At 37.9% G+C, this 21945-nt stretch overlaps 1 protein-coding gene across 3 annotated transcripts in view; it reads right to left on the reverse strand.

Moving 5' to 3' along the window:
* Xrn1 (5'-3' exoribonuclease 1) overlaps positions 1–21945 on the reverse strand; it is a 100120-nt gene that overhangs the window by 13511 nt on the left and 64664 nt on the right. For all 3 annotated transcript variants that reach the window (XM_051206923.1, XM_051206914.1, XM_051206931.1), the window contains 8 exons: positions 21844–21933; positions 21465–21600; positions 15725–15781; positions 15325–15457; positions 13260–13329; positions 10719–10926; positions 8130–8225; positions 2389–2497 (listed from right to left, as the gene is read on the reverse strand). In XM_051206923.1, coding sequence (XP_051062880.1) covers positions 2389–2497; positions 8130–8225; positions 10719–10926; positions 13260–13329; positions 15325–15457; positions 15725–15781; positions 21465–21600; positions 21844–21933 — 899 coding nt within the window. The remainder of the gene's footprint in view (positions 1–2388; positions 2498–8129; positions 8226–10718; positions 10927–13259; positions 13330–15324; positions 15458–15724; positions 15782–21464; positions 21601–21843; positions 21934–21945) is intronic.

Raw genomic sequence — 21945 nt, forward strand, 5'->3', positions numbered from 1 at the left:
GAAGTAATCTGATTAGAATTCTAATTTTGTAAGATTAAATTATGAGCAATACACTATTGGCTAGGTAAAAGTAAGAGACAAATAAGAAAATTCTCAAAAATTTTATTTTTGAAGCAAGGTGGTGGTGGTGAACACCTTTAATCACAGCACTGGGAGGCAGAGGGAGGAGGAGGACCTCAGAGTTTGAAGCCAGACTGGCTTCAGGGATACACAGAGAAACCCTGTCTCAAAAAACAAAAAGCAAAACCAAAACAAACAAATAACCATTTTTTTGAGTTTATGGTGTGTTTGTGTGTATGTATGCATTATACACACACACACATATGTGTGTACATATATATATATATGTACACACATACACACATACATACATACATACACACACACACACACACACACAGAGGCCAGATGTAAACAAGGGGTTTCTTTTTATCAATTCCCACTTTATTTTTCTGGATAGGGCTTCTCACTGAATCTGTAGTTTTCCCATCCAGCTATAATGGTAGGCCAATGAATTCCAAGGGTTTGCCTGTCTCCACCCCTAGCTCCTCTAAGTGCTGGAAATACAGATAGCAGTCTTGGTCTGTGAATCTGAATTCAGGTCCTCATGCCTGTGCTACAAACAACAGACACATTACTAACTGGAGCATCTCCCTAGCTCCTAATCACTTTATTTTGAGACAAGGTCTTACTGTGTACCTTAGTTTGGCCTGGAAATCACTATGTAGCCCAAGGCTGCCCTTGAACATGTGGCAGTCCTCCTGATTCATCTTTCATAATGCTGGGATTATAGGTGTTTGCCATCATGCCCATAAAAAGCAACTTTTACCAATCCTGTTAAGGGGAAGCTAAGAGACAATAGGGGAAATAAGAAATTGAGAGATTACCTTTGGAAGATTTAGGGAATGAAAGGATATAGAGATGAAGGAGATGAAGATAGGAAAAGGACAGCAGTTGACATGAAATCTTCTATTGTATTATTAAGCCAGCGTGGAAAGGAAAGAATAAAATACTGGGCATGGTGACACATGCCTGTGATCCCAGCATTTAGGCAGTGGGAGCAAGAGGATCAGCAGCTGAAAGTTATCCTCAGACACACAACTGAGGTCCCAGCCAGTCAGGGCTTTGGGAGTTTCTGTGTCAAACAACAATAATGAAAACATTCTCACTACAACCAGCAGCAATAGCAGGTGAGGAGAAAGGGAGGAAAGGAGATACCAAGGGAAGAGCATGAAGACAGTAGCAGGACAAAGAAGGCTGAATAGAAAAGGGAAAAATAAGGAAGACAGGAAAGGAAGAAAATGAAATCACGAAGACATGCATGACTAGAAGCTTTTGTTGAGGAGAATATCTGCTCCTTTTCTAAAAAACAAAAATTGGCTGAGTGGTGGTGGCTCACACCTTTAATCCCAGCACTCAAGAGACAGAGGCAGGTGGATATCTGTGAGTTCAAGGTCAGCCTGTCTCTACAGTTCAAGACAGCCAGGGCTACACCCTGTCTTGAAAACAAAAACAAAACCAGAAACAAAACAAAAATAGCTTCATTAATAACAGAATAAAAAAAAATAGAGGAATAAATTTAACAAAAGAAAAAGCTTAAGGTTTCTGCACTGTAAATGATAACACATTAATGGAAAAAAGTATAAATAAATAAATAAATAAATAAATAAATAAATAAATAAATATATAAAAAAGGCATTTGTGTTCACAGGCAGGGAAGTGTAAGACACTGTATTCACCAATGTGATCTCTGAAAATTCCAGGCATGGTGTTTGAGGAAATAGATAAGATTGTGGAAAATTTATATGAAAATGCAAAGACCCAGAATAAACGAAAGCATCTTGAAAAAGGCAAACAAAGCTGGGGAACTCAAAACTTATTTCTATAAGAAAGATACAGTAAGGAAGACAGCATGCTGTTTGTATAGATGTGTATAAATCAATGGGTTGGAAATGAGAACCCACAAAGACATATAGTCAGCTGATTTTTTAATACAGGTACCTAGATAATGCAATGGGGGAAAGAATAGTCTTTTTGACAACTGTGCTGCAACAACTAGGTATCTACATGCAAAAGCATTAATAACCTACCCCTTCCTCATTACTGAAGACTTTATAAAATGATTGTATTTTGTTATTCTGTTTCTGTGAGTTTGTTTGTGTGGCCACGTGCATGCCATGGCATACATGTAGATCAGAGGATAACTCTGGGAGCTGTTTTTCTCTTTCCACCATGGGTGTGATGGGTATTGAACTCAAGTTGCTAGGCTTGAACCACCTCACCTGCCTGATGAATTTATTTTAAAATGAGTTATATTTCAACAAAGTTGCTCAGCAAACAAACAACAAAGCAGATAGCACATCAACACTTTTCTACCTTAAAACTTACATTTTCGGTGGGGGTCATGTTTTCTTTGCTGAATTTTAACACTGCTGTCATTAAAGCCAGATTTATGTGGTTGAGTTAGTTGACTTATTTCTTGAGGTAGAACTGCAACCTGAAAGTTAAAATTCTCAGAAATCAAATAAACAAAACCATAATATTTTAACTTAAAAAATTTTAAATTTAATTTAATAAAAATTACAGTTTATTAGAAAAACACAGAAAACTATATAGAATTTTAAAAACTATCCCCAAACCACCCTGGAATTAAGAACCATTAATCTAATGGCCACCACATCAGGATTCCTTTATGCGTTAGGAAGCAAGATAAATTCCCTAAGTTCTCTTTTCAATAGAAATAATTCAATCTAACTTTGCTTCAAGTTAACAAATACAGAAATGAAAGGAGGTGCTAATCTTTGAATGTTTCTTCATAACAGAAACTTCTCTAAATCTCTTTTGCCTGCATGTATATTTGTGCACCATGTATGCGCTTGGTGGTTAAGGAGGTCAGAAGAATGCATCAGATCCTCTGGAACTGGAGTAACAGATGGTTGTGAGCCACCATTTGGACAATGGCAACCAAACCTAGGTCCTCTGCAAGAGTGTAAGTGTTCTTAACTGATGAGTCAACTCTCCAGTCCCTAGAAACTTGACTAAAGATCTCTCTGGGTTTGCTTTCAAACAAACCCACTTTTCGTGTAAGTGGGAATAAGGAGTGAGCTGGTGTAGAAGAACAGGGTTGACAGGAGGGGCATGTGGATTCACCTGACTGATTATCTGGAGTCATTAATGTTAAAGGTTTTTCATTAAAGTTTTCAGATTAATAATTTTCTTGCATTTTATGAAAGTTGAGGATATTAACCCATTTACATTCTTTTTTTATGTTCCCTCCTCAATAGCTGATTTAAAATTAGTATTTATACTGCCAAATGAAACACATCTTGTAGCAAGATTGATCATGAAACTCTAATAATTAAGACACTTTATAAATAGACACAATAGCAAAAGAATATGATTCTGTTTCACATAAACATTTAACAAGCTCATTTTTCTAGTGTGTGTGTGTGTGTGTGTGCACGCGCGCGCATGCACTCGTGTGCATACTATTGTATGAATGTACTTACACCCTCAATCACTTCTCCACCCAATTTCTTGACTAGGTCTCTCACTAAAATTGGAGTTCACCATTTCAGCTAGACTTGACTGGCCAGCAAACCCATAGGAGCTGCCTGTCTTTGCACCCACCTAGAGCTGTGGCTACAGACATGTGACATTATGCCTGGCTTTTACTTGAGTTCTGGGGATCCAAATTCACATCCAAGCACTCTTTCTACTCATTGAGCCAACTCGCTAATCTTAAGATCCTTTGTTTTTTGAAAGGAAAGGAAAGCCTGAGGGCAAAAAGAAATAACTTGCTATAGCTGAATCTGTAAGAGGAAATAAAAGTACTAAAGCAGAGAAGCTTTAGTACAAAGTAATTTTCATCATTTTGCTCTTCGCCAAATCTTATTTATTTTCAATTCTGAGCACATAGAAATTCACATTGGATACAAAGGCATATCATTTCCTAGCAAGCACTGATCTTGTCCTACAAAACACTTGTGATATAGGGTGGAGTTTGGGGGGGGGGGAACCCCAGTGAGCTCACATGCAGAGGATCAGCCAGGGCTCTTTATTCATTACTAGTCACATAGCATGAGATTCTACCATCACAGCAAGAAGGCTGGTAGAGCTTTTGGGAAAGTAGTACTTTCTGAGGGGTTTGGGTGTAAGAAAGGGAATGAGAACATAAGGACCAATAGATAGGTATGAACAAATAAATATGTGCCTGTTAACTTCCAGGCATGTTAAATATATTTTGCTTTTATTATTTGAGTATCAGTACAGTAATGCTACCATATGTTATGTCATATTTTTATTTTGTTCTACATATAAATAAAATGAAGTCCACAGTGATAATTTCATTGAAGAATTACTGACATTTGAGCTCAAACTCCAAAATTAAAGTTTAAAATACATTGAAAAACAAATATTTTTAATGGGAAGCAAGTATAATAGTAGTGAATAGTTCTTTGGGTCATTTTTTAATTAAAAAACAAAACAACAATAACAAAAAAAAGCCTTACTATTTATGTGTGTATGTGCATGTGCTGGAGTTAATGGTGGATGTGAGCTGCCTGACATGGTCTCTGAGAACCAAATTTCAGTCTTTGCAATTAGCAGTATCCACCACTCTTAACTGTGAGGCACCCTCTTTGAGTTCTTCTGTTCGATGTCTCTGTAAAGACATTTGTGTTGGGAACACTGCTATATATTGCAAAGGAATGCCTGGATTTTTTTTTTTTTTTTTAAACTCTTGGTGAGTTCTCTAGAATTTGCTTAACCTCAGTTTCTCCCTCCTCCTCGTCTTGTTTTTTTGAGACTGGGTTTCTCTGTGTAGCTTTGGCTGCCCTGAAACTAGCTATGCAGATCAGGCTGGCCTAGAACTTATATCAGCCTATCTCTGCTGGGATTAAAGGCGTGTGCCACTATACCTGATCAAGTTCAAGTTCTTAATACTTCATGAGTTTAAAAGTGTTGATTTAGGTAGCTTACAATTCTTGGAATATACAGGAGACAGACAAAACATGGCTGTATTCAACTGAAATAAGTTGTATCTGATAACAGAAATTAAATACAGATTATGAAACAATATCTCAAGGAAAGAACAGGCTTGAGCCAGATCTAGAAGGATTTAGCAGTAAAAGGAAGAAAGCGTATTCCGAGTAGATAGAACAAAAAGAACACACAATCCCAAATAGGATTCATTTGTGGAAAACAGAGAGTAAAGAGTGCTATCTGAAAACATTATTTTGTCCAAGAGCTGAGCATACTTTATGTGAATTAGTATGGTTCTTGGACTAGAGTCCCCATAGGCTTCTGGTCTGAGAGAAAGAATTCAAAGAAAGACAGAGAAGAGACTCAATGGCAGGTTTGTCACAGCAAAGCACCAGTGACTCTTAAGACAGAGTCAGGCCTCTGGAGCCTGGGTTTTTCTTAGGGTCTTGCCCATGTATCCTAGATCTTTCCATACATCTAGTAGGGGACTGTTTTTTATCTTGAATGGCCCCACAAGGACTGTCACATCACATGTTATGTGTACTGCAAAAAGTCACAGATACACTTTTCAAAGCCAAGTTCTATGCCATTGTTTTTGGCCAGTTATTTAATAAGTCCCTACCTGTGTTCCACATCATTTGTGGATCACAAAAGACCTTCTGAGTGGGAGGACTCATGCTGGAATCCAACGGTACTGAACAGGGAGCCTGATGCATTCAAAATTATTAGAGCGACACATTTTTAGGTGTGGCAAAGATATCAGCAGTCTCCAATGCCTTTCCCATATATATGTGATCACCGAAGTCCAACTTGTATTATGAAACATGAATTCCAGAACTTGTATTATGAAACTTGTATTATGAAACCCGAATTCCAGAACTTGAGGTACAGTACTTACTACAATCTTCTGCTACAGGGCACAAAGTGCTTTTCGACACAGAAGAACCCTTACCCAATTATGCCTTGAGGCCAATACAGGTGAAAGGATCTCAGCAAGATTAGGAACTTTTATATATAGAGAACTCTAAGTGAAAGAGATAACATATGGGAGAACATAGATTAGCACAAAGGTGAGGCCTATGGAAAAATTTCAAGTCTAACTGTGGGGACTGAGCTGTTCAAGGATTTAGGAAACAGAAAGAAGACAACAACTAAAAATTTCTTAGGTGTGACAGCATATCAAAGTAGCAGTAGAAAGCCCGTGTGGACAGAAGGAGGACAGACAGGGACTCAGTCATATCTGTGGGACAAACGTTCTTGATTCCAAGCTTTTTAGATCAACCACCTGGGCAACAATGGTGCTAGGATTAAGAGAAAAGGTTTAGATGGGGTTAATTTTGGGATATCTTGAGGTTGATGTGACAGTGGAGTATCCATATACTCTTTCTCTACAGGCTGGCAATACTGGATTAAATACTTGATTGAGTGGCCAGAACCAGAGATTGTAATTATTTATATTTAACAGACAGGAAAGAGTCAAAGCCATTAGTCAGATAATAAGGCAAAAGGGAAAAGAAAACCCATTTACTTCCGTGGAATTGTTTGTTTCCTAGTCAAATGTTGGAAAAGCATTTAGTTAGTAAAGAAGGTACACACAAGAATCAGGGAAATGTTTGCTCTCACTTACCCACCCAACTCATTCCTTTTATGAAGCTGTGTTATGTAGGCTGGCCTTGAACTCCTGACTCCTGGGTTAAGTGATTCTTCTGTCTTAGCCTTCTGAGATGCAGAGAGTAGTTGGGACTACAAGTATATGCTACTGTGTACAACATGCTAACACTTCCTTTTAAGAGCAGAATTCTTTGAGTACAGCATAGTGACACCTAAAATCCCAGCACTTCGGAGTAGAGACAGGGGTCAGTAGCTTAAAAATGCCTGTAAAAGTCACCTATATATGTCACTTCCAATTCTTCCTTTCTTTATTTTAAAAAAGATATTATTATTTTTGTTTATTTATATATGTATATAAATGTTTGCCACATGTGTCATGCCTGACCAGGCCAGAAGGAGGCATTAGCTCCCCCTTAGCAACTCTTAAAAGTGTCTTTAATTGGTGCTTCAGGTTGAGAGAGAGAAATATAAAAGATACCGGGACAGGTGTGGGCTTTTAAAAACTTCAAAGCTCATCCTTAGTGACACACTTCCTCCAACAAGGCCACATCTCTATATCCTAATCCTATCAGGGAGTTCCATTGGCTGGTGATTGAACATTCAAATATGTGAGCTTATGGAGGCCACTCTTATTCAAAACATCGCACCAACTGAGCCATTTACTCAGGCTAATAGATTTTTTCTGTTCCTGTTTTCGATTTTTCAATTTGAGATAAGATTGCAGAGCAGCCTAGTTTAACCTCAAATTCCCTATGTAAGTGATTTTACTGTCTCTTTAGCTTGAGTGTTGGGATAACAGGCATATAACACCATGAATGGTAGATTTTGTGTGTATGTATGTACAGTGTGTGTATGTGTGTGTGTGTGTATGTGAATGTGTGCTGATTCATGTGTATGTGTGTACTAGGTGTTTTACCCACCACTTGATTTTTTGAGACAGGGCCTTTTGTTGAACCTGAGTTCATTGATTCACCTGGCTTGGTTGACCAGTAAGCCTCAGGTATCCTCCTATATCTGGCTCTGCAGCACTGGGATTAAATATAGTTACTGGTGCCCTGCACCTAGCTTTTCCATGTGACTGCTGAGGGTTAATTAAGGTCTTCATGATTTCACAGCAAGCACTTTGTCAACCAAGCCAATTTCCCAGTGCCTCCTTTGTTTTCATTTTTCAGCTGATTCTTTGTTCTCTAGGTATTGCTTCTTTTGTCATGGGAGATAAGGAAGCTCTGAAACACTACCTACAATCTCAGAACTCTTTGTAATCTCTCTAAATGTTTGCTCACTACCAGCTAACACTGTATATTCAAGTGGAAAAATATAAGTTAATGAGTGTTACTATGGCCTTCATTAAATTCAAAATGTAATTATTATAATTTTGTGAAGAAATAAAAATTATGCCAAAACTGATTATTCCCATTTACTGGCTCAAGTTTATGTATGCCTAAAAGGAATTGAAACTGTCATTAAATTTAGAGAAATATATCATTGCAAATGAAAAGAAAAACTCTTTTCTTTAACTATCAAAGAATGCTAACCTTTTCTTGTACCGTTGGCTGAAGGGGTTGAATTTTTCCAGATCCCTGTAGAGATTGCCAAATGTTGCAAAATTCATCATCACCTTTTGTAGGTACCTAATTAAAAAAAATTACAAAAATATGATATTAAAATAAAACTATTTATTAAAATTATTGAGTGATAAACAGGATACTTAGCTTTCACTATTTGAACTTCCCAGTTTCCCTGCTGTAGAGCTGAGTGCAGTGACTGCTAAAGCACTGTACTGGAATGTAACTAGTCTTCATAAACATATGCTCTCAATGGTCCAAGCCAACCATACTAAAAAGATGATAACAGGTGGAGGTGGGAAGATCGTGAGTTTGAGGTCAGTCTCAGCTATGTAATAAGTCTAAAGCCAACCTGGGCTTATGTGCGACCCTGTATCAAACTTTCCTTCAAAAGATGATAAAAATATCCCCACCAACAGATTTATTTTTTGTTTTCTAATATGTTAACCTATTAACTTACTCAATCTTATACCTAGAGACTTTATTGAAGACCTTCACCTTTGCTGACCTGGTGGTACACACCTAGAATTTCAGTATTTGGGAAGGGTTGTCAAGAGCACGAACTCCAGGCCAGGGTGGGCTACCCAATAAGAACTTGCCTAAAAACAAACAAATCTACACCTTACACAGAAATAATCTAATAAATTTTAAAACTATCTAGAATAGGTAAATGGTTTCATGCAGATTAAGACTGGAAAGAACATGCACCAAAACTTAACACTGGGCCAGTAGAGGTAGTGCTTCCCTTTAGGCTCAGCACTTAGGAGGTAGAAGCAGAGGCAGGCTGAGCTTTCTGAGGTCAACCTGATCCAGTCTATATATAACAAGTTTCAGGCCAGCCATAGCTGCATAGTGAGACGCAGTTCAAAACCAACCAACCAACCCCCAAGAAGAAAAACTCAATGTGGTTACTTGTGCAATTAGAATCTTGTTTGCGTTTCTTTACATCTAATTACCTGGTTTGTTTTTTTTCAAAACGCTTTATATAAACATATATCAGTTTTGCAATGATAAATGACACACGACATTGTGCTAAAAAATATGGTTAAGCCTAAGACTTGTGACCATGGAATTAAAACTGTTTCACAGACAATAACCTCATTTTTATGCTCAGAAAGATGAAAAACATGATCATGAAATACTTGGCAGGAACGTGGTTTTCACAGGAGGGCCTCAATCTCATGTAGGGAAGGATGACCTTGACGCCTGAGCCCCATGCCTCCAACTTCCAAGTAATAGGACTATAGGTCTATGTCACCACATCTAAGTTTGGAACTTGTTATTTATGAATATGACATAATTATCTTCCTATTATGGCTCAAATTTAGTGGCACTCATAAGAGGTATCATAGGGCATTTAAATTATATAACAAATTTAAGTGTTGTGCTAGTCAGTTTTCTGTCAAATGCAAAAGATGGAGTCATCTGGGAAGAGAGGTTCTCAATTGGGGAAACCCCTGGAGGCATTTGCCTGGAGGCAAGCCTATAGTACATTTCCTGTTTGACAATGATTGATGTGGGAGGGCCCAGCTTACTGTGGGCAGTACCACCCTTGGACTGGTGATCCAGGATGCTATAAAAAAGCAATGTGAGCCAGTTGGTGGTGGCACACACCTTTAATCTCAAAGGTCTGGAGGCAGAGGCAGGGACATCTCTGTGAGCTGGTCTACAGAGTGAGTTCCAGGACAGCCAAGGCTACATAGAGAAACTCTGCCTTGAAAACCCAAAAATCCACAAAACAAAACAAACAAAAATCAAACAAATGAAAGAAAGAAATCAAGCAAGCAAACTGAGCAAGACATTAAAGTAGTACTCTTCCATAGCCTCTAAATCAGCTCCAACCTCCAGGTTCCAGCCCCGTGTCATTTCCTGTTCTGACTTCCCCTTCATGACGGATGAGACATGGAACTATAAGCTGAAATAAATCTTTTCCTCCCCAAGTTGCTTTTGGTCATGGTATTTTATCACAGCAATAGAAACCTTAACTAAAACAAGTATCAATTACAAAATAAATATATTAAGAGAAAACAAGAATATTCTGGAGCTTGTTATTTAGATAATATATTTCTTCTTTGCTATAAATGTCATTTTATAACAGAGGTAAGATACTATTAATAGCACCAAGATTATTCATTTTGTCATTGATATAGGACCTCAGTATTTAGCTGAGCAGGAACACAGCATATGTGGTCAGGACAGCATCCTACTTCATCCTTCCAAGTGCTGGAATTAAAGGTGTATTTATCTAGCAAGGCAGTGGTGGCACATGCCTTTAATCCCAGTACTCAGGAAGAGGAGGCAGGAGGATCTCTGAGTTCGAGACCAGACTAGTGTACAGTGCAATTTCCAGGAAGCTAGGGCTACACAGAGAAACCCTGTTTCAGAACAAAGCAAAACAAACAAACAAACAAACAAAAGGTGTATATCTTTACATCAGGCTCTGTACCAATTTTTTTTTTTAATAAAAAAAGAAAACTCAGTCAAATGAAGTTCCACTTAGGAGTTCTCTATGATTTTTGATTTGCAAAGAGAGTGGGAGAAATAGAATGAGAACCTTACTTGAGTAGGGACAAAAAGTGACTGGGGAGAATGGTTGAGGCCTCCCAAGTGCCCAGATGAAACTGATGAGTTTGAGCTGGAGTAATTCATGGCTGGTTGTGGTTTCACAATGGCTGTCAACTTCTGATTTCCAGTTTCAGATCGACTCCCATGAGAAAGGTTCACCAAGGCACTTGTTGGCAGTCGGTAACCCCTACCAGGTGAGCACCTACAATTAAAAAGTTAGTTTAGGGCTGGAGAGATGGCTCAGCAGTTAAGATCACTGGCTGTTTTTCCAGAGGTTCTGAGTTCAATTCCCAGCAACCATATGGTAGCTCACAACCATCTGTAAAGAGATCTGGTGCTCTTTTCTGGTGTGTAGTTGTACATGCAGGCAGAACACTGTATACATAATTAATAAATAAATCTTTAAAAATGTTAGTTTAGTGGTGGGTCTGGTTGTACTTGCCTATAATGCTAGAAGTTGACAGATAGTAGTAGGAAGATCATGGGCTCAAAGTCATCCTCAGATACATAGGCAGTTCAAGGCCACCTGTACTACAGAGTATAAGACCTTGCCTCAAAAACTGTGGAGGAAAACGCAACCCCCCCCTAAAATATTGCAAATGTAGTTCAGGGTTGGATCCCTGTACTTGAGAAAGAAGGGGGGGGGAGTCTTTTGTTAACTGTTTCAATTTTATTACCTAATACTTTTCTTCTTTCATAATACTATCTTCTTTTATTGAAGGACATTGGAAAAAGTAGAGTTCTTTTATGAGTTTCAGGTTGCTACGAAATATGTGTTTTCATGAAAACTTACTACTGATTGTGCATTATAAAAGTACTCACAGGCAGTAATCGCTCAAACAGCTCTCTATCAGATGCCTTTAACTAGGACTAGGAGAAAAAGATACCAATAAAATACCACCACCACTAAGCCAGGACTGATGGTGCATGCCTGTATCACAGCGGGTGGTGTACAAATTAAAACAATGAAAAAGAAAACAAAACCCAAAGCCTAAAACATACAGGTGCATTTTGACATTGTTCTGGTACATGGCTGTCTATCATTCCTGCATTTGGAATATAGAGGAAGGAAGATCTTGGGTTTAAGACCAAATCTGATCAAGACCTTGTCTCAAAACAAACACACATAAGAGAAAACAAATATATATGTAATATATAAATTAAATACATATGCAACTATTGTGCAAATGGGAGTTATAAGCAAACAACTGAATAAGAGATCCAAATTCTGTTGCCACATTTGAAGAGCACAAACGGAAAGGCCTTACAGGAAGAAGCATATTCAAGTTCCAAGTAATAAAAGTTTTCTATTATTGAGTATGCCATGAGCACAAGGTCAGAGGATAACTTATGCAATGGGTCCTTTCCTTTCCTCACCTTCAATTGTGTCCTGAGGATAGGACCCATTGCCAGGCTTGTGCAGCAATCCCCTATACCTGCTGTATCATCTAGCTGGCCCAATCATGACATCTTGTAGAAACCTCTCAGTATAGATAGGATTTTATATCGAAAGTAGTTTTAAAATTATAATTGCTCATTAAACAAAACACAGATGCAAAGGAAATTAAGTTCATGTCAGCTTTGCAGTGACATTTTAGAAAGAAAAGCTAGAAAAGGATCCAGTTTTTTCCTTCCAATATTCTAGTAACCTTTAATACAAAGTCTAAGTGAGATAACTCATCCTAACTAGTCTCTCCTGTAACTTGAAACTTTGTAATTTGTGAACTTAAACTTTAAATTAGAACTTCCTCAAAATGACATCAAACTTCATTTGTTTTTAAATACAAATGACTCAACTCCACTGCTTTAAACCTGGGAACTGCTGATGGGCAGTGGTGGTCGGACTGTACCTTTAATCCCAGCATTCGGGAGGCACAACAGATGAATGTCTGTGAGTTTGAAGCCAGCCTGGTCTACAGAGCGAGTTCTAGGACAGGTTCCAAATCTACAGAGAAACCCTGTCTCAAAAACAAACAAACAAACAAACAAACAAACAAAAAAAAAAAAAACAAAAGAAAAAACCCCAAATAATTGTTTGTTACAAAAAAATTAATCTAAATGTGGTAACTTCCAATGATTGTTTTTCTTCTTCAGAGTCAAATTTCCTGTCTCCATTACCAGATTGCCATTCCACTCCACAAGCCACTACACTCTGGCTAAGCACTATTAGACAACAAAGGCTTTGCCATTGAATTCAGCTGGCTCTATTCCTCAAGTCATTTAACCAGAAAATGATCTTTGTTGCATGTTCTAACCTGTCTTCCTGAGTACTTTTCACTCTATTCTTCACTCTTAGCTCAGTTAACCACACTATTCATGACCTTGTCAAGTTTTAATTAAACAATATAGTCAGTCGCTGAATCTCCTTTGGAAAATGAAAATTCCAGAGGGTAAACAGGTCTGTCACTGACTGTTATAATATTAGAAACAACTATGATATCAAATTGTGGCCAACCACATTTAAAAGAAATACAACATCAGAGAGATCTTGCATGGACTATTCACAAGGTACAGTTAATATTTGTAAATACAAACCTTATTGTTAAGCCTCCAGGAAATTCCTCATCAAATAATACTTCAAATAGGACATCAGCTTCTCTACTAGCTGTTGAAGATGAAGAGAGGGAGTCAGACCAATAACCGGTCAATGAGATGCCAGCATAAGGTTTAAGAGTGCCCAGAAATATTTGCTTTATTTTAAAAGTTTGCAAAAATCATTTTAAATATGATGGATGACGTAACAATACACACACTGTCATCCAAAGCAAGAAAGAACACAAATGCCTTAGAAGACCATTGTGTCCTTATTCCCTAAAAGGCAACCACAGCTTTTATCTTAGCAGTTTAGTTTCCTATCTACATCTTTAAACTTTTACTATCAATGTACATATCTGAAATGATGAATAACAGTGTTTTGCAAGTTCACTATACATATCTACACTATGTAATGTAATACATTTTACCGTATGTAATTAAAGAAGCAATAAATGAGACAGTTATTCTCAAATTGTGTCATTTTGTAATACACAACTTATTAATCAGAAAACTACTAAAACACTGTCATAGACTAGTGCATATATATCTAAAATTTTATTTAAGTAAGATTATATAGCTTATATCCTCTTTGGTCTGGCTTCTCTCAGCACAAGTAAGAGCCATCCATTTTGAATATATCATTTTTTTTTCTTTCTTCTTTTTTCTATTGTTGAGAAGCATTTCATTATATAGTGAATAGCATCCAGTGTATTCATTCACTTACTGGCAAGTTTTGGGTTTTTTCTAATTTTTGATTATCATACAAGGCTTGGTGTAAATTCAAGTCTTATTTTCTCCTGGATTGTTATCTAGGAATGGAATGACTGAGCCAGATGGTATATATTCACATTTTAAGAACTTATAGCTGGTGAAATGACCTGAGTACAATCCCCAGGACTCAAACTGTAGAAAGAGAAAATGATTCTTGCAAATTATCCTCTGACCTCCACACACACTTGGGGCACTCAACTGAGGAAATATCATCCCCCTCCACACACACACTGGGGCACTCATGTGAGCAAACACACATTATCCTACACACACACACTGGGGCACTCATTTGAGCAAACACACATTATCCTACACACACACACACACACACACACACACACACACACACACACACACACTGTGACACTCATGTGAGCAAACACCATCATCTTCTACACACACACTGGGGCACTCATGTGAGCAAGCACACATCATCCTCCACAGACACACTGGGGCACTCATGTGAGCAAACACATATCCCCTCATAGTGCTCATCAAAGCAATAGAAACCCTAACTAAGATAACCAAGTTTTTATGAATTTTGGGATGGAATTCGGGTCCATACACTTAACAGCAAGTACTTATAGACTATCTGCTTATTCCCATTTTCTTATTTTTCAGACAAAGTCTCACTCTGTAGCCTAGACCGGCCTGGAATTCTCCATGTATCCAATGTTAGCCTTGAACTTGTGGTAATCCTACTGCTTCAGCTTCCCTAGTGTTGTGATTGCAGGTGTAGACCACCACACCTGGGTATAATCTAGTTATATTCATAAAAGTCAAATTAATATGCACAAGTATCTAAAATCTTTTCACTATAAGTACCATAGTGTTTATTTTGAGAGCTTTCTAGATTACCAGGCATATTCAAACTACAGATTATAATGTAAATTGAGATAAAACTATGAGTAAGATTAGTTAAAAGTATAAGATGTGATGAAAATTTCCTTTTAGTTTTATAAAAATGTAAGTACACCCTCTAAGGCTTGTTTAATTTTAGTGATATATATATATATATATATATATATATATATATATATATATATATCCAAGTTATAAACAGGTCTTCTCAACCCCCCCCCAGTCATCTACTTCTCAGATGTTGTGTAAAGCAGAAAAAAAAAAAAGAGAATTTTCCCTACAAAGTACAATCAAAAGAATAAAAACACTGCAAACATAAACAGATTTAGTCCTTTCTCTAATTTATTTTCTGCTTAGATGCACACAACACACAAAACTACGTTCTACTTCACAATGTGAATGCAGTTGAAGGCATCAAGTACTGAAGTCTTACCCCCTTTAATTCCGATGACGGTGCCTCGGAGGCCGACTGGCACTGAGAAGTTCTCTCTCACGTTTACAACACGATCAAACAGACGGAACTCGGCATCCCGGTCAGGGATGACTCCATGCTGCTGCTCCAAAGGCTGAAAAGAAGAGAGCATGCTTTCTAAGGGAAGAGCCTCTTCGATACACTGGAACCCTCCTGTTTGTCTGTGGAGGCATGGTCTTATTATATAGGCCAGGCTAAGTGCAAACTTCAGCGTTAGCCATCTACAAGAACCAGCAGCCTTCTAACTCCTCCTGGTTGTTGGGATTACAGGCATGCCACCATGCAGGCTTGAGACAATTCTTGTTTCCTATACATTTCCAGGGTAAAAACAGCAACTTTGAATCCCTCTACAGATACTTACTCTGTACAGCAGATGGGGCTTCACTGTCACTCGCACTTTCTTATTATTCTTTCTTTGCTGAGTAAGAAAAAAAAAAAAAACAAAAACAAATGAAAATTACAAAACCATTTTCTAGTTCTAACATCTATAAATTTCATAAAGCCAAGTAAAGGTATTAATTTTAAGAATACTTGAAGTTTTGCACTCGCAGGAGTGAAATACAAATTCATGAGATGAATACAGCTTAAATTGTTAAGTCTTGTTATTTTAGTTATTATGTGTGGAGTTGGTTCTCTCTTTTACCTTTATGAAGAGCCCAGGGATCACACCCTGATCACTGGGTGGCAAGGGCCTTTTACCCGATAAGCCATCTTGCTGGCCCTAATTTTTTTTGAAGTAGGGTCTCATAATATAGACCTGGATGTGCTGGAACCTGCTATGTAAACCAGGCTGGCCTTGAATTCAGAGACATCCACTTGCCTCTGCCTCCCAAACGTTGGGATTAAAAATATACGTCATGGCCCTAAATTCTTACTTAAAAGTTTTAAAAGCAAAATATTTAAATAATGTTTATTTATATTTTGTGTGTGTGTGCACATGTACATATGTGTCACGGCCGAGAAATGGAGATATGAGGACAACTTGGAGGAGTCAGTCCTGTCCTCCCATGTGTCCTGGGGATTAAAACTCAGGTCACTGGGCTTGGTGGCAAGCACTTCTCCCCACTGAGCCATCTCACTGGCCCCAGTACACTGGTTTGAAGTACAACACAGAAAAATCCAAAGGTAGAAGTATACTGCGGATTGTTTTACACTATTCAAGTGTAGTAAGTAGTGAGAAGGGGATACCAGCTTACTCTTCCCAGCATGAGTAGGTAAGGAGCTTTGGGCAGTGTCCTCTGCCCAGTGCTGGCCCTTAGTGATGCTACACAAACACTGTCTTACATCTCATGTGTGGCTCTGCCCAATCCAAGAAAAAAGCTTACTATGTAAAATGTAACAGACTTACTTTTAATGTGGAAGATTATGTTTGTATTTTAAAGATGTATTGAATTATTATATATACAGTGTTCTGCCTGCAGGCCAGAAGAGGGCACCAGATCTCACTACAGATGATTGTGAGCTACCATGTGGATGCTGGGAATTGAAGAGCAGCCAGTGCTCTTAACCTCTGAGCTATTTCTACAGCCCAGAAGATTATACTTCTATAATGCATTTTTTTCTAAAAGAATTATAAAGAATATTTAACATAAGTTTTTTTTAAGATAAGGTTTCATTCTGTAAGCCAGGTATCCTCAAATTAATGATGATTGCCTGGCCTCAGCCCTCTGAGTGCTGGGATTACAGGCACCAATTAATCATCATGCTAAGGAAGATTTATACTAAAGAGAAAAAAAGTATGAAGTATTTATCTATAAAAACTTTATCTGGGGTGTGTGAGTGTATACTCAAGTCTTAGCCTTAGCCTAAATGACTCAGAACCAAGTGGTTGCTTTTTTTTTGTTTGTTTGTTTTGTTTTTTTCTGAAACAATTTATTGTTGTTTTAAAAGAAAATATAAACCCAAAACAAAAACAAACAAACATCAACAAAAACCCAACCAACCGACCAATAATACTCCATCCCCCAAACATTGAGAGGTAAGGAGGAAGGGAGAAAAGGATTGGACTCCTAGGTAAAATTATTGTGAAGTAAAGTCTTATCTTTCTAACCCTGTTAAACCCAAGTTCACAAGACAGACTAACATAGCTAACAAAGCCACCATTTCTCAGTTGAGTGTGGGGCCTTTCAGGGAACCATTCTGGGAGCTATCTGTAACTGTTCTGCTCCCAGGTTTCTGAGCAAAACTACATTTTTGTGGTCACACCTGGCCATGAGGAGGTTGAGAAGCAGAGCTTGGGAAATGTACACAGGTTAAAAACTTGTTATAAAACATATAAAAAAAAATAGGTTGATTTGGGCTATAAAATTGTGAGTACTCCACCTGTCCTTTGCTAGTCCCCAGTCACACATTCCTATTTCTATGTACATAGTGCATTTTACTTCTCAACCATGCTCTCTTTGACATACTCCTGAATTAGATCTGACAGCTCCAGCTCTTACAGGCAAGTTTATAGGCATCTTCTAAAGGTCTAGTTTTATTTATAATTATGACAACTTATAGTCAAAACTAATCTATTTCATACAGAAAAGAAAAATATATTAAATATTCTTTCTAAATATGATATCATGTATCTATGTAATCCTATTTTAAAATTTTATTTTAAAATTAATTTAAAATAAATTAAATTTTGAATTTAAAAATAAATGAATAAAAACGTTTCTAAGAGATGCAGAAAAATAAATAATAAACATTCCTGGCCAAGAATAGTTACATATAAGCAAATGTCACTTCCCTTAGAGTATAATTTCTCACATCGTCCTTTATGGCTGAGTCAGAACTGCAGATGGTGTACAATGCAGCCTCTCACTGGCTCAGGGCTCAGGAAACTAGGCATTGTTCTGAGGCTTTGCAAAGGCGATCCTCTGCATATGAGAACCCAACAGACCTAGCTTTTTTTTTTTTCTCCTTTCAATAGGGTCTTGCTATTGAGTCAAGGCTGGCCTGGAACTTGCTAAGAACAAGCTGAGCTTACTTAGAATTATAGCAGTCCTCCTGTAGCTGCTGCCTCCCAAGTGGTACCACCACACCTGGCTTTTCAGACCAGTTCTTATCAGGATTCCATGGTGGTTTATTTGCTCCTTAAAGTTTAAGAACCATTGCTCTTGAATAGAATGCAGAATGCTTAAAAATGTTCTTCCAGTATGAGAACTACTGTCTAATAAGAAAGCTCACTGTGTGTGTGTGTGTGATCTAATCCAAGTCTTAGACATGTAGGCAAGTGCTCTACTACTGAAGTATACCCTAGTCTAAAAGCCACTATACATTCACAGAATGATGGCTCTGCATTAGAAAGAAGTTTATTTCATTTTCAGAATGTTGTATTTAGGTTTTTCTTCTTTCCTTATTATTGTAATAACATACTAAACCCCCAATTATACTCCTTTCACACATAAATATGCCTTAAATTCTCATCTTATTTATATGTTATAATAAACTATAACTTTGTACATGTATTTTAGGTTTTCAAAATAAAGAAAAAATGGATAAAATACTTTTGTGCTGTATGTGAATATATAAATGAATGTGTCTGTAAGAGTGTGTGTGCCTGCAGACACACATGGGGAGGCCGGAGGAGGGTATCCGATCCCCTCCTCTAGCATGCTCTGCTTTAAGACTTTGAGACAGGGTCTCATCGATGAACCTGAAGCCTGTGGTTACCTTTCCAACTACCACCCCCCAATGAGATTAGCATATTCCAGAAAGCCTGTCTGCCTCCTAACCCTCTCTGTGACCCTGCATCCCATGTAATGCTGCGTTACCTTCTATAGGAGTATAGGGTTTCTGAACTCAGGCCCTCAGGCTTGCACAGCAAGCAAACCTATATAGTGAGCTATCTTCCTAGCCTTGTTTTTATTATTGAGACAGGGTTTTACTCTAGCTCTGTCTGTCCTGGAATGCACTAATACAGACAAAGTTGGCCTCAGACTAGTGCAACCCTCCTATGACAGACTCCTAAGTTCTGGAGTCACAGATGGGAGTGTCACAGAATCTTTTATGTCCAAATGAATTCACTGACCTGAAAAAAGTTCTAAAATATTTAATTTACTTATTTATTTGTTTGTTTGTTTTTCGAACCAGGATTTCTTTGTATTGCTTTGGAGTCTGTTTTTATTTTAAGTGTGTATAGATGTTTTTCTGCAGTGTCTGCAGAAGGCAGAATGGGGAGGTGGATCCTCTGGAATTGAAGTGATAGATGGTTTTGAGACACCATGGGGATGCTGGGATCTAAACTCAGGTCCTCTCCAGGAGCACCAAGTGCTCTTAACCATGGAACTACCTCTCAAGTCCATACTCTGAATAACTGAACTCTCAGGGCTGATGGTGTTACTCAGTGGCAATGTCATTGCCTAATTCACAGTACTGAAAATAAAGCAAAACATGGCTGTGAAAGACTTTAATTTGCAAAGAAAAAAAGGATAAGAAGTTTCTCACAGGTCTTGGCTCACAACAAGGAAATAGGCCCCAACCCTGGAACATATGGTTCCAGATGAACAGCCCTGTCTGGGTCACTCCTGGCCAATGGACAGTCTGGGGGCTTTCCAAGATACATTCTGTGGTTTCCTTTGAAGAAAAACAGGTTACACCTGGATGATCTCTCAAACATGAGATCATACTTTGTAATCAATCACCTTGTGCCCCATGCATATATGCTGATTTGCAGTTTTTCTCTATAAAAAGAGCCTGGACCCTTTGAGGGGTGTACAGCTTTCCCCAAGATTGCTGACACCCGAGTGCACACTCGCTCAACAAACACCCCTTGCTTGTTGCATCTCCTGGTTTGGTGTTTATGTCGTGGGGCTCTCCTATCGGCCCATCAGGACCCCGGAGTTAGGGTCTTACAGCTGTGAGTCTATTAATTTTTCTTCTAAGAGGAAAAGTCACGTAGTTGTGGTTTTCGTGCTTGAGTATATTCCATGGGAATCCAAATACCACTGCCACCAGCATTCATAGCAGCTGTGTACTGTGAGCCCTGGCGACCCTAGAATTCACTCTGTAGACCAAACTGGCTTTGACTCAGAGATCTGTCTCCTGAGTGCTGGGATTAAAGGTGTGTGCCACTAGTGCCAGCAGAGATAGGCTAATTTGTTTGTTTGTTTGTTTTCTGTAAAGGGCTTTCTATGTGTAGCCCTGGCTGTCCTGGAACTCACTCTGGCTCTCCTGCCTTTACTTCTAGAGCGTTGAGATAATGGGCATGTACCACCAAACTTGACTTGATGTGGTGCTGGGATAAGATCAGGGCTTTGTGTATGCCCAGTCCTGAGAAGAACATGTTCTATCCCAGCTGATCTTACTGATGATCAGAGTTTATAAGGTAGGCATTATTTTATTACCAATTTACCAATGATGAAATGGAGGCAGGAAAAAATATTGGAAAAGAATCTTGAGTCTAAGGGGTTAGGAATGGCTCTTAAGCCCAAGTCTTAACTGATTTTGCTATTAATTTAAAAAAGAAAGTATGTTATTAAGGCATCATTAAGAAAAAGGCAAATCAGGAGAAATTAAAGTTTAAAAAATATCAATATAACAATCTACTTCTATTGTACCACTTATTTAAAAAGGACAAAACAGGTTAAGTCAACCATGTAAGTTTGTTGCTTTGAAATAGCAGAGTAGAAAAACAAGAGATTAGCGTGTATGTACCTGTGTGTGCGTGCATATACCATGCACTCATGTGGAGGTTATAGGACAACTTTAGGGGAGCTGGTTTTCCCCTTCCACCATGTGTACCCAGGGACTGACTTAATGTCATCAGGCACCTGTACCCACTGAGCCATCTAACTAGCTCCGAACTGTGTCTTTAAAGAATGGAATTACATCATTATTTCTCACTCACAAGCTTTCTATTGTAACTAGAATTATAAAACTAGAAGTATTACAAAGAAACACATTTTAAAATTTATAGCTTTGGCACACTGAAGTATATTCACACGTACTGGTTTAAATTTCCTAATGGTTGCTGGAAATGCTACAGGATTATTCAGTATTAATGAGAATCATTAAGTACATATATGAGTTGGCCGAAACATAGATAAATGATAACATGTTGTCCATTTTAACTTCAGCTCTCATCAGTAACCATTGTTACAGAAAGTTAGTACCTTGCACTTCTCAACTTCTTCCTCTATTTTTTCAACAATGGCTGCATCCAGAATGTGTAAATCACAAGAGGAACGGGATAAAGTGCTCACAGGATGTCCTTTTAGCCAAGTAATAATTTCTTGAACTTTCTCAGCACTGCAATAAAAATAGTAGCATTTTTTTTTTTTCATATTGATTAAAACTTTCTGAGGGTTTTACTAAGGATCTGATTAAAAAAAAAAAACTTTCGGGGATCTGTAAATTATCAGATTTAAGAAATTTAAAGCAAAAATGAAACAATATTTAAAACAATATTTAAAAAAAGTAACATTAGTTGAACTTCCAAATGGAAACCTGGAATTGAACTACGTGGCAATAAGTACCACAAATCTTGCTTACCCATTCTCATTTTCTCCAGGCCAGATATCATCTTCATAGAATACATCCTCTTGGCTGTTTTTGGCTATATAACTAAACAGTTCCGGTGCTCTAGTCAAGAAA

Source organism: Phodopus roborovskii, unplaced genomic scaffold, assembly GCF_943737965.1.
Source record: "Phodopus roborovskii unplaced genomic scaffold, PHOROB, whole genome shotgun sequence".
NCBI classification, from domain to species: Eukaryota; Metazoa; Chordata; class Mammalia; order Rodentia; family Cricetidae; genus Phodopus; species Phodopus roborovskii.